Raw genomic sequence first — 20,212 nt, 5'->3', positions numbered from 1 at the left:
ATACAGAAGCTGCTCTCTTGTGCTCATGGAGTGCCACAAGTTGGTGTAAAAGATGCTGTCAGCACTAATGATGCCATGGAGGATTCTGAGTTCACAAATGTAGTCACATATATTGTTTCTTTTTGTATTGTTTTCTCAGTATGTGTGGAGTAACTCTTTCTTGAGTTGAATGGAACAGGTTTTTATTTAAATACTGTGGATTCTGCAAAAACAACGGATACAAAACTGAAAATAAATAATGTAGCATTCACCATTTTACAGTTGTGAAAAATACAATAATTGATGCAATGCAGCAGAGTTTGTTGCTGCTGACCAATACAAGTTTGTTTGCTCTTTGCTGTCAGAAAGTCAGAAGCTGTTGTCTTTTTCGATAATGCTAAATGATGAAAATTATATTGACAAACTCAGTCATATTTCAAATATTGATACATACATATATATAAAAGTGTATTTACATACATTCTGGCTTTTGTATTGTAATTGAAACTTACGGACCCCCCCCCCCTATTTTATTTTCAATATATTCAAGGATTTACTTTATAATGATGAGAAAGAGAAAATATTTCGACATTGTACGTTTCAGCAGATCACGGAATACGTTGATTAAAAAATAGGTTTTCACGAATACAGCCGCGTTTCGTGCTTGTAGAAACACAGAGGTTAGGTTTAGGAAACAAAAGTGCTTGGTTAAGGCTAGAAAATAAGATCATGGTTTGTGTTAAACTAATGCCGTGACGTATTAATATAACTAGCGTATATAAATAAGAGCTGCCTTTATCAGACTTTCCTACGTTACATTACAAGGGGTTTATACACGCGACACAAACATCAGTCACCTTGGTGAAAGTCCTGTGTTTGTTATCCACCACCCCTCCCACGCACTCTTAACAGACTTGCTCGCTTGTTATGCTCTATATATTGTATCATGACGCTCAAAATATTATCATTCGTCATTTACTCTGGCCAAATGCTAAAAACAAAAAAATGCCATCGACAATCAACGTTTCTGTGCTTTGCATAAACATACAATGCCAACATGTTGTCCTGGCGACTGGGCTCAGAGTTGTCCTATACGTTGCCCTGAACACCTCTTTGTCATTCAACCTACAGCTTCCTACATTTCCCACAATTCTTTGACAACTGCCAGAGGTAGGAATTCCCCCTTTAGTATGATGTGGGAGGCCGGTATGAAGCGCAGCAGTGAGAGCAGCAGCAGATGCTCCTCTACTTTGGAACCGGCGGCTCGAGGCCTTTTAGCCTGAGCAGTTGGTGAGGAGTTGGGCATTTTTTCGAAGTTCTGTCAAAAGCTTTCGAAGCTTATCATCAAGTCCTTCAAGTATTGTGGATTGCTGAGTGATCTCATCTTGCAGATCCCGCAGGGAATCTGCTTTACCTGGGAAAACATCAGAGAACATGGAGTGAGCTGGGATCTATTAAATACACTGCTGATCATCTCATTACAGGACCAGAGATGAGGGGCTTTTTTGTGAATTTGGGGGGTTTAAACCTACAGTTGGTCATTTAAATAAACAAATACCTTTTTTCTCACATTTGCTCAAAATTACATTATATTTTGACAGTAGTACATCAGATATTCTGTGAAAAAAAACAAGCGCTCGGAGCTGCAGCTGGAATCAATCTGTCAAACTCAGCAGTGACAAAGAATCTTAAAACATATTCAACCTGCTCAATGAATTCTGTCACTTCAGGGAAATGACAACTGTTTTCAAGTTGGCCGATAAAGTCGCTGCTGTGTGGGCGAGTGAACAGCGGAATATTCTACATGTTTCAGACGTTGACCGGGTGGAAGAGGCTTTTAAAAGAGTTTGAGCGGTACTCCAACCACAAAAGACCCGACTGCAAAAGAATAGACCTGCAACCCATTTGTAAACAAACCCACCCGGTGAATCGAGCCCGTCCGAGCTAGAAAAAAATGTGTTGGAGATGCAAATGACGGTGGCCTTAAGGGACATTTCACACAACAACTCTGCCGGTGTTCTAATGACAGCGACCAGAACTCGGTTAGGAGCAGCGGACCAAACACACGTCTGTGTCGCCGTCTCCATTAGCGGCTCGTTGCAGGTAAACAAGCGCACGGCTCACACTCAGTCGGCATAATGATGAGTTGTAGTTTTGGCACTTTATGCCCTTCGTATAATTGTATGACGTCATATTTATTACGTCATTTATATTGCCGGTCCGTGAAAATAATTTCTGACACGGAACCGGTCCGTGGCTCAAAAAAGTTTGGGGACCGCTGCTTTAGAGGACAAGAAGGCTTATTCGTGAAGCTTTCTCATTAGACAGTGAATGGCATTCCTCTCGTGTGGTGTTGCTCTATTACCTTCCAGAGCCTTCACTATGTTGTTTGTGGTGTTGTCCAGAGCTAAAGCATCGTTGTGCAGCTTCGCCACTCGATCCCCCAGCAGTCCCGGATCTCCACCTGACCCACTAGCTGGAGCCTTGTCTTTAAGACGATCCAGCTCCTCCTCCAATAACAACAGGTCCTATACAAACACAAACACACACACGTTTTAAATCGCTGCCTCTATCAAGCAACTTGAATAGTTTAAAAATATCCCTTACCAGTCACTTACACTAAATGCTATGATATTTGCAATTGAAATGCGCTGCAATAAAGACATGACTTACCTTCCTTTATATTTATTATGAACATAATTCACCGCTTAAATGTTTCAGCTTTGTTAATATTTATTGTACATTAATATTAGTTTACTAGTTCCTGTGACTAACATTGCAGTAGGAGACACTGACAAATACCAATAGCTATAATCTAAGCCCCACATCGTGATTCTAAACATGTTTGTTAAAGTAAATGCTCATATTTCAAACTAGAGCAGCAGGTCTCCCACCTCATTTGCAGCAGCTGCATTATCCACAGCTTCGTCTGCATCATCCGAAGCATCATGGGCCAACTGGTCTCCATCGTGCAGCAGGCCCTTGAGCTCATCCAGCTGAGGCGTCAATGGTTTTATCAGTTTTGATACATCATCCAGAGTCTTCTCAGCGGCGCGCAGCTGGTCTTTGATCTGCATGAGGAGAAACATGAAAGCTCAGTAATGCTTGGCAAGCAGCTTTTATTGTAAGGAATGGCCTAACGTGTTGTCGATCGTCTGATGTATCCAAGCTTCCTACCGCAGTCAAGTTGTAGTTCAGGTTGTCTATGAGATCCATGCTGTTCTGCAGTTTTTCCTCCGCATCAGCGAGGGCGCCCTCCACCGAGCCGAAGCCTGTAAGCAACTGGTCCACCTCAGCCTTTACTCCTTGTGCCGTATCCCTGTGGATGTGCAGACAGAGAAACAACATATTTAACATAATTTGGACCGTTATCATCATATCACCATTATCATATAAGGACAACTCTAGAATCATATTATATTAGATGTTTTATAAAAAATGAATGGTTTCTTCTAAGATATAACTATCATGTCCTTGAGAATTGTTTTACTATTCACCCTGGGATTTATAAAAACACTAGTTTTGCTACCCTTGCTGTTTCAAATACAATTGTTCAAAGCTGATGATTATCTGAGACAAACAGCATTAAGCATCAGTGACAGCAGTCCAGTCCTGGAGTGTGAAGGCCCACCTGGCGTCCTTTGCCTCTTGCAGCAGTTTCCTGGCTTTGTCCAGCTGTGGCTGTGCCTCCCTTAACACCGACGTGCTGTCTGGTAGACTGGCCGCCAGATTCTTCAGCTCCTCCAGGTTCTTCTTCAGGACAGCTGGCTTGAGAGGCAGTTTGGCTTTCAGGATCCAGTCGCTAATATCCTGGATCTGGGTCAGGTTGGCGGTCGGGTCTGCAGGCAGAAACAGGAAAAGTTGGATGACAAATGGCAACTGAACGACCGTGATGTCCCCTTCTCATGTATTTATTTTAAATATTTCTTGTGAAACCAAGGGAACCTTCATTTCATCTATCAGTCTCCTCAGTGGATCGCTCAGACTGCCACTCATCCATCTACCCTCTGCTCCAAAACTATCTTTACCTGACAGGAAATCGTTGAGCTCCTTCACAACGTCACGCGTCTCTTTCAAGTCGTCTTCGAGGTCGTCTCTGGCCTGTTTCATCTTATTGGACAGCTTCTTTGCAGACTGTCTCACCTGGTTGGTTGTCTCCTGTGTTTGCTGCAGCTGTAAGGAATTGTTAAATTACAGCTTCAGAATCTCAATAGATAGGTTAGTCTGAGAATAACCTTGACTGTTCAGAAAACATCTCAAACAGGAGTCAAAAGAGACAAGAGTTTGTGTGTGTGTGTGTGTGTGTGTGTACCATCTCCGCAGCATCTGTGATATTCCGTGATAGCTTTTCCAGTCGGTCTTTCAAGTCCTTGACATCAGCGTCCGCCCTCTTGCTCAGAGGCAGGGCGCCCACACACACCTCACCCTTCTTACAAGGTGGGGTTCCGTCTGGTGGACACAGATCTCCGCCCGCACACTGCAGAGGAGTGCAAGGCTCTGAGCGAACGCTGCCACAGACCTAGAGAAAAGGTCAAAGATGAATATTTAAAGAGGACAATGCTAGGGGTCCCATTTAACTAAATAATCAATAAATACTGTTGATACAATTATCAATCATTTGCAATTGTATTTAATAATCCCAACAAACTATGTTCATCAACGAGATGTTTGGATCTGAATCACATTCTGTAGTTTTCATCCTGCCATATCCCTACTAAATGTGATGTCACAGTGTCATGTTGACTAACTAAGGCCTGGCAGTTACCTGTTTGGCAACAGGAGTAAGGTTGGGTTGGGAGGCCATGCTCTGGTTCAGTTTGTCCAGGTCTCTGATGTTGTCTGGTTGTACTTCGTTTTGGAGGTCCATAGTCTCTTTTCTGATATCAGCTGACTCCTTCAGTGGCTTCCTGCTGGCATCCACTTTCTTAGCTGCATCTGTGGATTCATCGTAGGCATTCTTGATGCCAGTTAATGATCCTGAATGAGAGAAAAAAAGTTAACATGAGTGTATATTTGATCATGACACCATTTCAGAATATCTCTTTGAGAAACACAGTCCTTTACAGACATGTCCACTGTATGATAATCACATGCAGTCTGGGGCAAAAACATGCAAAATAAATGTGTTATAAATGCCCATTTAAAAAAGATGATGTATTTGATTATTTCTGTATACTGGGGTCTTAAAACAGTCTTGGAACTACATACATTAGATTTAACTGAAAAGCAGAGACTATTGTAGATACAATGAGCTCATTTGTTCATGTGCGATGATATGTATGAAAATGACCTGTTGTGACCTCTAAGATAATCACATCCTTATGAAACTTTGCAACAACAACCTTGAAACTTGGGGCATTCAGAGGATGTTCGTTGTTGACAGACGTTCTTGCATTAAAAAGAAATACTTCTTGCAGAAATCTGCAAATATCCAAGGTTTTTGATTCCAAATCCCAGCTTGTATTTTTTTCAATGGTGTTCCTCCAGTTCTTGATGTTTTAATGTAGTATTTTTGAGGTATTTTGATAATTCAATTAAGTGGTCAAAATTGCACTAAATCTGTATTACACATGGTATAAACCCCCACATTGCTGCAACAACTATGAGACATAATTGAGCACAGGTATGTCATCATACTTCCATCATAATGTTGTCAGCCCTTTTCCACTCAAAATTATTGTAACGACTTTAATAGACCCTTGTTCATTTATTTTGTATTTACTTTACTTATGTTGCTTACATTGTTTAGTTTCCCTCTAGTTTTGTTCCTCACCTGAGTTCCATTATCTTATCAGACCTCCTAGTATTTATTTCTCGAGCTCTTCACACATCGGACAGATTGTCTCAGTTTTTTACACAAGACGAGCTCTCCAGCGTTTGTTTGTTTCAAGTGATTTACCTTGGCCTTTGGATTTTGTATGTAGCCTGCTTCTTTCTTTTTCTTTATTCTTAGTTGGTGACTTTGCATGCAGCATTGACTATTCTGCTGTTTTGTCTTTTGTGACAAGTCCCAAATATCAACATTTGAATAGACGCGGAACTGAAACGCAATATTTATTACAGATTTATGATGTAAACATTTGACACACGCTGCTGAGAAGCATCTCAAATGAATCATCAGGTCCCTTCTTTCAAACGATGGCCACCACTGCAACGCTGACCTGCTATCTCCCCCTAAGTGTTTTGCATTGATTGGTGTGTGTTTTCTCTCTGACCTGTATTGTTTGGACTGACAGAGTTGTCCTTTGCATCTTTCTTGAGTTTGTAGTCCAGAGTGAGGCGGTCCAGCAGAGTCTGCAGTCTGTCCAGCTCTGAGTCCAGACCAGGAGTTCTCTCCAGAGGTGAAAGGTCATCATTAATCTGGTCCATCTGGTCCCTGTGTTCAATTAGGTATCAGTGAGAGAAAAAACTTTAAGTTAGCTAGTTTCCAACCATGAATAGGGCGAAGACTTCATGAATATCAGAAAATATTTCTACAACAACGATGGAAGGCTTATAAAGAGTTTACAAAGAGTTGATAAATGTTTTTAATCTCAGCCCCTCACCTGAGTTTGTTTAGTTGGGACTGAGCATCATCCATCTGTGTTTTACCACCGGGTGGAAGGGAGATGGAGTTCTGAATCAGGGTCAAGCTGGACTCAAGAACGCGGATACGAGGTCCAAGATCCCCATCACCGACAGGACGAGAAGGTAATCTGCGGGAGAATCTCTCCAGAGCGAAGCTGAGGTTCTGTCTTTGGGCATCCATGGCGAAGAAGCAGGAGGGACATGTCTCGCAGCCAGGGAAGGAGTCACAGTGACCTCGACTGCATGAGTCACAGCGAGTTCCATTGACGCCGGGCCGACACAAACAGGCACCCGTCTGCTTGTTGCAAACTTCTGGAAGTGTTCCCTCAGCGTCACAGCGGCACGCTGTGGAGGAAGAGACGAGAAAAGAAACACATGTTGGAGCACAGATTGGAAGCTCAGGTGCACACACATGAGGTTCACTGCTGTACCTCAGTCATAAATTAATCATTAATGATTGACTCATCCTATAGGTCACATTTAATATATGTTGTGTGCCCTCTCCCCTATGTGTCTCTTCCTCTTTCCTGTCATTTTTCAACTGTTCTAATAAAGGAAAGAAAAGTCCCAAAATAATCTTTAAGCAAAATAAAAATATTATTCGGAATCATACACATATGATGATATTGTGTAAATAATCAGAATCCGTATTGAATCACTCTTGTGGTTAGAGATTCTCTCTCTCCATTTCCCTACACTTAGAAAACACACAATGTAGAGCACACATTCCCTAACACAACCGGTACTTTTCCTTTTAAAAACCTGTAATCACGTACATTTGATGTTTGCCTTGTCTTTTTTTTCTACACTGAAGAGTACTAATACAAAGTTCCACTTTAGGGTGGAATGACCCCACCATGCTACAGACTTGGGTTGCGTCATAATGGAGGTATTAAGGATTAACATGGGAATGCAATCTGGTACAAACAGGATTAATGAGATGTCATGAGTATGTGCTAAACATGGCATTTGTTTGTGAACCTGAGGTTTTTACAAACCATGTTCAACTGTACTTAACAAAACATGAATTTGTAAACCCAGTGTAAAAACAATTAAACAAGGTCAACTTTGTTTTGCCATGTCTAAGACAGCAAACTAAACGGCAACTTCCAACTTAAAGGTAACGATATTCCATCCCACCAATCCAACAAAAAATAGAGTCGTCAGACAGAGCTGACTCACATCGGCAGCCAATGAGAGGGTCTCCGTAAGCGTTCTCTGGGCACTCGGTACATGTCAGGCCTCCAAAGCCTGGTCTGCACTGACACTGACCTGTGACCTGGAAACAAGAAAGCAACAGTTACTAAGTACAATTTGACCTAATTCCACATGATTATTTAATATTTTTTTATTATTTGCACAGTTTCTGGGTAGAGATTATACCTGGTCACAGGTATCACTGTATGACCTGGTGGGGTCACAGCTGCAGAGTTGGCAGCGCCCTGACAGGGATGGTTTCCAGTAGCCTTTTGAACACATTTCACAGGTCAGGCCATGGAAGTGGGAGCGACATGGACACTGGCCGGTCATCGGGTCACACACATCTGACAGGGACCCGTTTGGACAACAGGAGCACTCTAAATAGCGGAGGCAACATCAGAGTTAGGAAGATGAACCAGACACACGCACACACAAACGCACACATACACACACATCAGATTCCACACAAGTGTGTATGATTTGGCAGCATTTTGTGGTGAAGTTAAGGATTGCAACAATCTGAAACCTCCCCCGTGTACCATAAGTGGAGGTAAACTAACGGGAATGGCCCCATTGTCCTGGGGCTAGTGTGGATATATATTTATGTAGTTAGATGACTCACTGGAGCAGCCCTGAGGGTTTGAGGGGCTCAGGTTGGAGAAGCCTCTCTTGCAGCGGTCACAGCGGGGACCTTCGACATTTACTTTACACAAACAGGAGCCTGTGCTGTCCTCACATCGGCCCCCATTCACCGTGCCGTCAGCACTGCACACACAACCTGGCACCAACACAAACACCCGTCAGAGATTACATCAAAAATGTTCCACCGTCAGATAGTGGAAGGACCGGTCATTTCATTTCACAGATGAACCACTTACGTATGCAGGCGTCGGGGTGGTCCATTCTGTTGCGGTTTGGCTGGTAGCCCGGCACACACTGGTCACACTTTGGCCCTGTGGTGTGGTGCATGCAGCCCTCACACACACCTCCACTCCTCCGCCCGCTAGCCTCGTAGACCGCCTCGTCAAAATGACAGCGCTCGGCGTGATTGTTACACTCACAGCCTGAGGAGAGGGCAGTGGGGTTAGTTTACAACACATACAGTATGGGTTCATGATTCAAATCAATTCATACATTTGACTTCAAGTATGTCAAGGACACTGTACATATCAAGAACAAGCAAACATTGCTTTCATTATATCTATATTTTACTCATACATCAAATTGTCAACATTGTGTGTACATTTTGGCCTTCCTTATTGTCCAGCTCTGCCACGATGGAAATTCCAAACTACAATTTCAATGGATGTGTGTTCTAATGTCTCTTATGAAAAATAAAATGTTGCCAGAACATCTGTGTTATGATTATTATATTAATGAAGGGGCAACAACTTTCATGTCTATGTGGCAAATTGGAGTCATTAGATTGTCTGACAGATGTTACCCCCATGTTTGTTCTACAGTCTGTGGTGTACCATGACATTATAAAGCTGATCATCGTCGTCTGGAGAGATTGTGATGGTTGAAGTCTTACGTTTGCAGGTATGGGTGTAGCCCTCCTCCGCAGGTCTCCAGGGCAGATCATTGTAGAGGTCAGCACAGCGCTCACAGTTCACACCGGCTGTGTTGTGCTGGCAGTCACACTGAGGGTGAACCTGCACACAGAACACAGGTTCATGAAGAGATGATTGATCAAAGGTATGACATCACTGAGCCAACAGCAAGCACTCTCAAAGGAAGTTGGAAGGAAATTTAATTCAAAACAGCACACAAATATGTTTCCATGTGATAATAGCAAGAGACGAGCTCCAATCCCAGGCCGCACCTAGAGCCAATGAAACTAACGTGCATGTCTTTGTACGTACTGCCACTCTCATGCAACCCTATTGAAGTTATCTGCTGAATTGATTTTCTTTGATTCTGAATTTGAGGATACATGCGGATCATTTCATCACTCGAGGCAGTACTTTGTCGTCAATAATGTCCTTTTCAAGGTTTTGCTGCGCGTCGGGACTAACAACACCCTTGAAGCGGACATTATTGACGACAAAGTCCTGCCTCTCACACCTTATTGCTTAAATAATCTCCTGGTAGTCAGAAGGTCTGAGCTGCTTATTGCATGCAAGCTGCAGGCACCCTTTGAAAAGTACAGAGAGTAGATGAATAGCTAGTCATGTAGATTTGTGGACACTTTTGTGTCGTTCCATTGTTGTAGCAATGGAAATTTTGAAAAGTCTTCATGTTTGCTGTATTACTTGGGTAAGACACTAAACCCCGAATTGCTCCCGTATATTTTGCCATCGGAACTTGTATGAATGTTAGTTAGCCCTTATGGGCAGCCCCTCCCATCAGTGTATGAATGGTTGTGAATGGGTGAATCATAATGTAGTGCAGAGCGTTTTTAGTCCATTTACCATTTCCGAGGCTCCAATACTAATATCAGTCTCTGACTAATACCCTCCCTCAACACCTGCACACGTACCTGTATGCTGTCGGGCTGCAGGTTGCTGTCGGGCAGGCATCGGTTGGCGTGTCCATAGCACAAACAGCTGCCCATCACCCTCATCTCCTTCAGGGCATAAAACCTACTGAGAGCTCTGCCTGGAGGCCGTGGGACATCTCCCAGCTCGGTGAACCTCACCCTCAGCCCAGTTAACGCAGCCGTATCTGTTGGGGAGACAGCGGTCAGTCAGCGGGCCACAACCTTTAACCGGGTGGAGTCATTTACGACTGATAGACATACCTTCTATTTTTTGGCTTTTGGGAGCTGGGACATAAGCATACTGACGCAGAGGACTGAATTGGATCTGGAGAGGAGAAATGAACACAATGTTGTACTGTACATAAATCACAGTTTTCTCCATCATATAATATGTTGTTTGTTTCACAAAACCTGCACAACACCGTAATATTGTATTTCATTAATCCTCACTTATGTGTGTGATGTGTGTGTCCTTATCTCTACTATACATTATGTATGTGTCTTCACAGTGATACAGTATATATGTCACAAATTACACTTTAAACATTTACACGTTTTTTACCCAGATGGAGAAAAACAAATGATTCAGTGTACTTAGGTCAGAATTAAATAAAAAGCATCCTAATATAATAGAAGAATTAATAATAAAACTATAAACAAGATTCATTGCTGTATTGCTTTCCCCTAAAAACAGGTAAAGAAGCTTACAATTAAATGTATGCCCACAAAAGAACTAAAAGGTCTGCATTGAAATGAAGATCTCTTGTGGTGACGACATCTCAGAAAGAAAATATGAAGGCAAATAAGCTGCTGATTGAAGTATTAATGATGAATTTAAATAATTACAACTTTTAATTATACTTATTAGCAGTGATAGTATTTGCCCTGCCGATAGTACTTCATAAACATTCAGAACATTACTCCTTGACTGAAGAGTTAAAGGAGTTGTTTGCTGCCAGCAGACCAGTTCTTACCGTGTGATCATGGTAGGGGTCTGCTCCAGTAGGGGGCAGTGTGTAGCAGTATGTGTCATCCAGGGTTACAGGTGTTATTGTGGGAATGCCAGGAAAGGTTTCTTGACAGTCAGTAGCCAAGTAGAGGGCGGGCTGCCACGACTGGCCCTTATCCTGCGTCCTCTCTATGACAAAGGCACTGGGACGAGGACCCTGCAATGAAAACACAAATGCTCTATTTGTTCTGAAATGTGCTTCAATTACTGTGAAATTACGTTTTTTTCAAAAGTAGATGCATCAACTCAGGAATGATAGAGGGGTCCGCACTGATGATGTTCATGTGATCCAGCAGTGACTGCAGACTGTCATACCTTGAAGCTGAGCACCAGGTTGTCAAGCTGGAACAGGTTGTCGAGGTCCAACTGGAGAGTGACTGGATCCACATCTACAGGACAGGCAGACATTTTTTTCACATATATTTGTTGTGTTTGATTGTGCCTATAATGACTGCAATACATATTCTGCCTATACCCTCACCCATCACTGCCTGCCAATATGAATCATATTTCCTTACGACATGCTTCAAAAAATAATTATTATTTTTTCACTCTTGCATGAGGGTTTTAACTCTTTTCGATCACTTCACCGGTCATATTGTGCACCGATTTAAGGCAACATTTTTACAAAGTACTCAATTTCTTTTTAATCTTAATATCAAATTCCACTCATCTTCACTCTCTGTAAAACTAAATATTCAATTCAATTCAGTTTATTTGTATAGCCCAATTTCACAAATTACTAATTTGTCTCGGAGTGCTTTACAATCTGTACACATAGACATCCCTGCCCCAAAACCTCACATCGGATCAGGAAAAACTCCCAAATAACCCTTCAGGGGGAAAAAAGGGAAGAAACCTTCAGGAGAGCAACAGAGGAGGATCCCTCTCCAGGATGGGCAGGTGCAAAATATAAATATGATGTGTGCTTTATGGAAGCTAGGACCAACCAATTTCAACCGATAATATCATGTTTCCCATCAATCAAGGTGTAGCTTTTAGAAACAAGGGAGGTGTGTGTACTACATTCTAAGCCGGACACTTTTTCTTGGTCCAATCAAATGGTCCCTCTTCTACACTGCTCAAATTTGCTGTTTCACTGGGGAATACCTTCATATTTTTACTTTCATTGAACCCATTAATATAATACCTCTACAGCTCACTAGATGGTGAATAGCTGCAAGAGGACAGACACTTCAGGCCAGTTTAGTGTGAGCTGATAACTAAAATATATATCTATGAAACACTAGCAAATATAGCATTTTACTCCTGCCAATAAAAAAGCATTCTTTCGTTCTTTGCCCACCTTTCTTGGACTGCCACCATCTATCTGGTTCAGAGGTGGACAGGGCATCCTGGACAGTGTGGGCCAGTGGGCCTTTGGGGTTCCTGGAGTCACACGGACAACACTTCACCGTCCTCTAAGGGACAAAAAGCAAACAAAATAGTTACAATGGACTTTCCTGCAGTTACATTGAAACATGTGGTGTGAGCATGTTTGTAATTGTGTCACTGTACATGCGCTGCTGTTTGTCCTGAAGCCGACCAAGGACCAAAGACCGACGAGGTCCAAATCTCGTCTCTTTTCCTCCCTGCTGTGCCAGTTTGATAAGCTGTGTCATTGAGTAGGTCACACTGAATCAATGAGCCTCAGATAACTAGCAGCTTTACATTGTGCTAAAGAACTTTTTGATTCTGCTGGGGAACTTTGCCCCAGTTTCAGACGAGGAAGAAACAAGAAGCCTCCCTTTTTGTACAAATTCAATTTTGTTACACCTGTGGAAATTGACTTGACACAGAGGGTAAGCAAAATGAATTGTGAAATATCCAGTCGCCCCTCCTCCGTTCTGGGCCCTGTTAGGTTGTAATAGTTTATTTTGATAACATCTGCAGAGGTCTTATGCTTTAAATTAATACATATAGAAAGATATTATCATAGGAAATATTAGGGAGAATATTGATATTGTTATTAAATGTATTATGAAGCATAGAGGTAATGTTTACTCTATGCAAATGTAAATGGCAAGAATTAATGTATGTTGCATGAGAGTGACTGTATGTTAGTATTATAGATTGACGAAGACGGTTGAAATCTGTGAAGTGACTTCCAATAATAGACGGGACTTTTATTGTGAAAATACGTGACCGGAAGTGACGTTTTGACCCGGGTTTCAGTGACATTCGACCCATCCATTGTTCTAGCGGGACTTTGAACTAGGGTTGTGTCTACTACCGGACACTTTGCGAAGTACACTGCAATACAGTGCACTGACATCTGTAGTGCACTCCGTCGCTGATAAGTGCTGTATCAAATGGAACACTTACGTTAACCACTTGGCGGAAGTGACGGACGCAAATCTGTTCACGGCACCCGCGAAATTAAGCCGGGAGTGACGTACGCAAATCTGCTTGCGATACCCGCGAAACTGAAACTGCACTTCTTGCCCTCTTTTTGTCCCTTGCTTACCCCTTTCTCCACCCCATGTGGAAACTGCGATACCTCCACAATCGCGGCAGGAGCCTCCGTGGTCTACCGCTTGTGCTACCGTAGCCATCTCGTCCGCCATTGTTTTAGAAATCAAATGAAAAGCTGACGAAAGGGCTCCTCCTCTTCCGCTACGTAGCCAAGATGGCGCCCGTTTAGGGCCAGTAGTGTCCATCGTTTTACACGGCATTTTTTGCCCGTTTGCAGTGCGCCATCCGGGTACTTTCAGTGCACTGAATTCTGCTGGTTTTGTCAGTGTGGCGCCCTAAGCACTGAAAGTCAGTGCTCGAAGTGCTCAAGTGTCCGGTAGTAGACACAGCCTAGGAGTTAAAGGCTGGACTCACCTTTGAGAGTGAGGATTGGCTGATTTAGAGTCTAAGACTTTGTGGATTAGAGATAGCGCTCTCTTCCCACGGGACCACGAAGGCATGAGGAGCCGGGACCGATGAAGACCACGATCGTGAGGCCTTGAATGTTTGTTTTACACTTCCTGCCCTTAAATGTTGATAACTTAATTCACGCGCGTCCGGAAGCCTGTTTTCTATCATTTGCGAAGTGCCCAGTTTCAGAACATCCTTAAAGCCCTCTGGACATGGCTGTCACTCTGGCACACACACCATGGCTGCTCTCCCTGTAGGTAAAAGTTCCCTCTGGGTTGCTTCAGTGTTACAACATGAAAGCCTCGCTAATGTTTTCCACTCTAGGTACGTGTTTCAACTCCCTCCCCCGCATTAGGAAGCAAATCTACGCTAAAAGTTCCCATTTGTTTTACACTGAGGACAAGGCATATAGAGGCCAGGTCTTGCTAAAGGCTGGACAACACTGCAAAGGCTCAGCCCAAGTGTGCTTGAGATAGACAATGAAGCACAAGTTGCTCCCTCCCCGGGCTGCACTGCTCCTGATGCTTGTGAGTTAGATGCAGAGGTCAAATTGTATCTATGTGACAATGAAAGTAAAGTTTAAGAATTGAGGACTGTTGATGGCTTTAAAGTGATAAAATGGAAGGATTTCATAATGTACATGAGACAATACTAAACCGTGATCCAATAACCTGGATTTCAGCTGGTAGCTTCTCTACTTGTTCAGGGTTATAAACTACACCAACAATTAGTGATGACACAAACAGCATTTATTAAGCAGTGCTTTCAAATATGAATCTTATTATCTTATATAAACTTATTAGAAATAATGAAATCATCAATTAAGGAATCAATCTTCATATTGTGTGTTATTATTTGAACTTTAATGGATTATCCCTTACATAGTAGTACATGCAAATATGAAAGTCATTTTTTTCCTCTTTTAGCATCTTCCCCTTCGTGTTAAGCTAGGCTAAACTAACCAAACAATTTCCTAAAACGATAGTGTTTTTTTGTGAATGAAGCAGAATGCTGCAGGCACGAGTTGAACACACTTTGCTAAATAAATGGTTTCAAAAAAACATTATCTTTGAGTTATCATTCCTTTGTCTTTTTACCAACATGTCAGTCAGATAACCCCCCCTCCCGACCATACCCTACACAAAGCTGCCATAGTTTACCCCAGTTACACAATATATGATAACCTCACCAGCTCCCCTCAACTTAAACGCATTTAATTTAAAGGGTGTACATATGTTGGCATTGCAAACCAGTAAACTATATCTAATTGTAGGTGATAAGGACTTAATAATAATGAATAAATAATGCATTTTATTAGTAAAGCACTTTTCATTCAAAAAGAATCTCAGAGTGCTAGACTTCACCCTCTCAGAGACTCAGGTGTGCCAGTTTCCTGTTTACTATCTCTTCACTGCAGTTGCCCTGTTAAACATGGCAGGGAGGTTCTTTTTATCTTTGTAGGTTCAACTTTTTTTCCCCCCACAATGTCTGTGGATTTTGGCACCACAAGTGTCATCTCAAACACACATGCAACACATGCAACACATGCTCGCTGCCATCTGACTGATCGTTAGTTATGGTTTAAAGTCTACAGCAGATATGATGATAAGATAAGTTCAAGAAAATCTGTGTCTGTACCGACACCAAGGTTACATTTGTAGTATGCAGTTAAATTGTTAACGGGACTACTTTATGTTAACTAGTGTGCGAAAAGACAGCATGATCATATTATCAGTATCTACCATGAATAGCAAAAATAATATATAATTCCCTTTATAGTTTAGAGTGTTTTAAAAACACCTGGAAACTATATGGAATAGTTATTAAAGAAATTCAAAGATTTTTTGGGGGGGGGCCATTACACATTTTAATTTCAAATAAGCCAAGGAAACTTTGTTCGCGTGCACCTTTTCACTTCCTGTTCCCTCGACTTGAAGCCAACGCGTTTGTACATGTCTGAAATAAGGTCTTGCTGAAGAGATTTTAACGTTTTGTTCTACACAATAAAATACATCAGTAAATATGAATTTAGAAGCTTTTATGTGTCTTGATAAAAGAGTGGCCTTAATGAGATGGCTAAAAGTCTTCACTGGAACATGTGACTGTGGTTGAGGGTTAAGTTGACTGCAATTTTTTTTGTGAACCAGTAAGACGCTAACTTCCAGGTTGGCCTACAAACATACGTCATCCCTCTAGCGCGCCACAGCTCATTGAATGGGAGCCAGAGCCTTTAGTTATCAAGCTCCTCTTTTATGGAACCAGCTTCCAATTTCAGTCCGGGAGGCAGACACAGTCACCTCGTTTAAGAGTAGACTTAAGACCTTCCTCTTTGACAGAGCTTATAGTTAGGGCTGAATCAGGTTTGCCCTGGTCCAGCCCCTTGATATGCTGCTATAGGCTTATAGCTGCCAGGGGACGTTTAGGATGCACTGAGTACCTATCTCCTCTTTTCTCTCCTTAAGGATGAATTTTCATCTCTCAATCACACGTTACTAACTCTGCTTTCTCCCTGGAAGTCCTTTTGACTTTACGTCTCATGGGGTCATCGGACCCTATGAGACGGCATAGATCCTATCTGCCTGATGGATCGTCTGGGTCGTGGAATTCCTGCTCATGACTACGCCACTGTCCTGTTGAGACTCCGCCCCTCCTCCCCACCGCCATCTGCCTGATGGATCGTGGAGGTCTCCATCGTGGAATATGCCTACTATGAACTATTCATACACTCTGTCATATTCATTGAATGTATTTTAACTCTAAATCTGTCCTTCTGTACACATTACATCTATTGCATCTGTCCATCCTAGGAGAGGGATCCTCCTCTGTTGCTCTCCTCCAGGTTTCTTCCCTTTTTTCCCCCTGAAGGGTTATTTGGGAGTTTTTCCTGGTCCGATGTGAGGTTTTGGGGCAGGGATGTCTATGTGTACAGATTGTAAAGCACTCCGAGACAAATTTGTAATTTGTGAAATTGGGCTATACAAATAAACTGAATTGAATTGAATTGACTGCGGTTCACTCTTGCTGCTGGATATACTGATCTCTTCTTCATATCCCTGGAGTCGATGACAGCGCTGCAAGCAGCAAGACCACGAGCCAAGTTTGTTCCATAAACTAAAAATGATCATCACATAGGATACCTGATGATTCTCAGAGATGATGTCCCACCACACTAAATCATTATTACACATTATTCTATAGATCTACTCGCAGCAGTGTGATTACGCATAGATAACAAGATCTGACTAGTTTTCTATGATGGAAATGAGGGCTTTCCTCATCATCATCATTGTTGTAGTCATGCATGCTTGCGTCTGAGATACAGCTGAGGGTTCTTGCCCCTACCTGTCTGGACGAGGTGTGGCTCAGGTATAAAAAAACAAAAAGGGAAAGCATTGATCAATGAGAGAGTCTACGCCTAACACAGCTATCCATTGCCTGAGGCAGGTCAACACATATACTCTGAAGGTTACGAAACACCAACACAAACATTAGTCTTTCTGCTCTTTTAGGTTTAGGTGACCTTAGTGAAGATAAAAGGAAAATCACTGAATGATGAAACATGAGGTAAAATGTACTGTACTTAGTAATTATTTCCAGATGTTGGAACTTAACTCATCAAATATTCTCCTGACTTATCAACTTCCTCCACTGCATTTCTGATGAAATAATGTACTTTATCCTCCACTATTCTTATTAGAGTTGCACAAATACAAAACTAAAATACTGCACCTATAACATGTATTTCATAACATCTCTTTATACACAATACCACATTTAAACATCAAACTTTAGCATGATACCTTTGTTAAAGAAACACTTCCTGTATTTCAAACAAAGGGGTTTTATCTCACATTTGATGTGCTTTTTGTCCTCTGAGTAAAAAGAAAAATGGCAACATTGCAGGCTTAAACTTTTGCTCGCTGTATGCCACTCTTATTACAAAATCAGCATTTGAATCCATTATTGGGTTTGTGCTGGGACAGCAGATTGTCTGGTCAGTGATTTATCAGACGGTCGGTCAAAGAGTACAGTTGCAACATGATGCTCTGGCATTGAAATCAGACTATTTCACAAATGGACAGTGGCTAATCTGGAAAAAAAAACACCACGGCCTCCATCCCGTCTGTCGAATCACCACGACCCCTGCACCGCTGGCCTCCCAACAGAGCAAGCCAGCTGGCTGAGACAGTGGCCATGCATGTGCTCTGGTTTGACTGGTATGGGCTTATATGAAGCCAGTAATCAATATTTTAGATCAATATTCTTACCAGCTCATAATAGATTTCTTACAAATTCAGTGCAAAAGCGTGACAGAAGACTCCTTTGATCCACAGAGGTGGAATGCTATCTAAACACAGGACTGTGCTCCTTACCTGTTGGTACGGGGTGCAGTAGATCTCGGAGCCCGTGAGGCCGCAGGTTGAGGAGGCATGGAACTGCTGAGCTCTGCCTAAAAGCAGGTCATTGCTGGGTGGGTAACAAGCCCCCTGAGAGCAGTCCGTCTGGGCCTGTGATCCTGCAGCTATGGCTATCAGGAGGAAGGCAGATCACAAGACATGAAAAGTTACAATGCGGTGTAAGCACGTATCGGACCAATGTCAGTCATCCAAAACATCAATATCTCAGTTTATCAGGAGAAAATAAGTCCGAAAGCAATCCTATCAGGATGGTCTGGAAAAGGGAAGTTCAAATCTACCTGTCCAGCACACAGAACTTGAACTACATTGGAAGACGACATTACTTCTAATGCCGTGAGATTAACACAAAGTTTGAAAACACTTATTCTCTGTAATAGAAATTATTTTCTTGTTTTGTAGAGATTGTTTATCTAAACATAAAACACCCCAGAAACATATTTGAAAAGTGTGTGTGTAGTAGGGGGCAAAATGGCGGAAGTCGTTAGGTGAGGAACGCAAGACCCAACAATGGTGGTGGAGCCGCGACTATTTAAAGGGGAATGAGACAGACAACGGGGGCCACGCAAAACAAACCATGTGTGTATGACTGAACGTAACGTTGTATGTGTGTGTGCATGTGGGTTAGAAGGAAAAAAAGGAAAACACAAAGTAGATCTTTACAGCAACAGCAAAGTACAGAAACTGTAACTTTATCACACAGAAACCAGGTTTGGACCTTTAACTGATAAAGTACCATTGGTTTTACTCCTGGTGGCTCAGTTAAACACAAATAAGCTCAGCGGTGTGTAACGACATCACCAATGCAGCAACAAGCAATAAGACGGTAACAGTGACGTGAAACTTAAACAAACGAACAAGGCTCAACACAGAATGACCTCTCTCTGCCCAGACAATAGCCTCTTACTTGAGATTGCTTCATAGCGATCGCCGTGTTTCTAGCCAAAATAAAAAGCACTTTGTATTCATATAGATAAGATGTAAATTGAAGACGGATGACAACCTGTTAACTATATATAATATAATATATATGTTAACTATATATGGCAAATAATAAAAAGCGTATGTTCATCTGGAGGGATCAGTGGAATCAGCTGCAGTGTTTCGCAAGATGAAAAAGTGCTGTTGAAACCCTACGAATGTAAACATCTGGGGTGGAAAGTTCCAGGTAAAAGTTTTAGGATAAACTTAAAACAGAAAGGGGACACTTGAGACAAAGTTTAAATATCAAAGGAAAAGAAAAAAAAGTCTTACCAGCTAGAAGTAAAAGTATTCTCATGTTGCGTCCCTCCTATGAAAAAGTCTGGAACAGACGAGACCAAGGAAAAGAAAATATCAGCAAGCAGAAACAGCGAAATACAATCAAAGTCCTTGTTTCCTGATGTGAGACTCACCTGGTAGTCTGTATTGTATCCGCTCTGGTGTCTGCTGTATTAAATAGTGTGTTGCTGCCAGGCTGCAGCTTTATAAACGCCGTCTCACCTGGACGGAATGATACAGTGTGTGTCAGAGACACACCCTTCCCCTCCACTCCCTTCACTCCATGAATCAACACACACACACACAGGCAGACACATCGTCAACACAAAGACGCCAGACAAACTTAAATAAGGTGCACTGAAACAAGAAGAACATCAAGCTAATAACTTTGGTGATTCTATGAATTTTTGTATGTCCCCAGGTCAAAATCTGATT

At 42.1% G+C, this 20,212-nt stretch overlaps 1 protein-coding gene across 2 annotated transcripts; it reads right to left on the bottom strand.

The window, feature by feature from the left end:
- Positions 1–165: 165 nt before the first annotated feature.
- LOC130208111 (laminin subunit beta-3-like) lies at positions 166–19,990 on the bottom strand. Of its 2 annotated transcripts, XM_056437053.1 has the most exons (23): positions 19,912–19,990; positions 19,772–19,820; positions 18,476–18,630; positions 12,544–12,658; positions 11,553–11,626; positions 11,203–11,394; positions 10,490–10,553; positions 10,229–10,413; positions 9,281–9,401; positions 8,625–8,810; positions 8,369–8,524; positions 7,930–8,123; positions 7,729–7,825; positions 6,525–6,891; positions 6,195–6,355; positions 4,745–4,956; positions 4,292–4,498; positions 4,008–4,152; positions 3,611–3,818; positions 3,157–3,298; positions 2,874–3,050; positions 2,345–2,507; positions 166–1,393 (listed from the first exon to the last, which is right to left on the bottom strand). In XM_056437053.1, the coding sequence occupies exons 2-23, from the start codon at positions 19,794–19,796 to the stop codon at positions 1,254–1,256; spliced, it is 3,486 nt and encodes a 1,161-aa protein (XP_056293028.1). In that variant the 5' UTR covers positions 19,797–19,820; positions 19,912–19,990; the 3' UTR covers positions 166–1,253. The 2 variants fall into 2 exon arrangements, with proteins under 2 accessions (XP_056293028.1, XP_056293027.1); XM_056437052.1 differs by lacking the exons at positions 18,476–18,630; positions 19,772–19,820; positions 19,912–19,990 and adding exons at positions 12,756–12,832; positions 13,705–17,093.
- Between the last annotated feature and the right edge of the window lie 222 nt (positions 19,991–20,212).

Source organism: Pseudoliparis swirei, chromosome 18, assembly GCF_029220125.1.
Source record: "Pseudoliparis swirei isolate HS2019 ecotype Mariana Trench chromosome 18, NWPU_hadal_v1, whole genome shotgun sequence".
NCBI classification, from domain to species: domain Eukaryota; kingdom Metazoa; phylum Chordata; class Actinopteri; order Perciformes; family Liparidae; genus Pseudoliparis; species Pseudoliparis swirei.
Note: the sequence above shows the minus strand (reverse complement) of the source record. Positions and strands in the feature narration are given on the sequence as shown.

What these genes read in the sequence shown, in the direction of transcription:
- LOC130208111 (XM_056437052.1), bottom strand. Translation starts at nt 13,912, where the DNA reads ATGCCGTGTAAAACGATGGACACTACTGGCCCTAAACGGGCGCCATCT. An exon ending in ACAGTGATACCTGTGACCAG is followed by an intron (nt 7,826 to 7,929) that starts GTATAATCTCTA and finishes TCTTGTTTCCAG; the next exon opens with GTCACAGGTCAGTGTCAGTG. An exon ending in TGAACTACAACTTGACTGCG is followed by an intron (nt 3,051 to 3,156) that starts GTAGGAAGCTTG and finishes CTCCTCATGCAG; the next exon opens with ATCAAAGACCAGCTGCGCGC.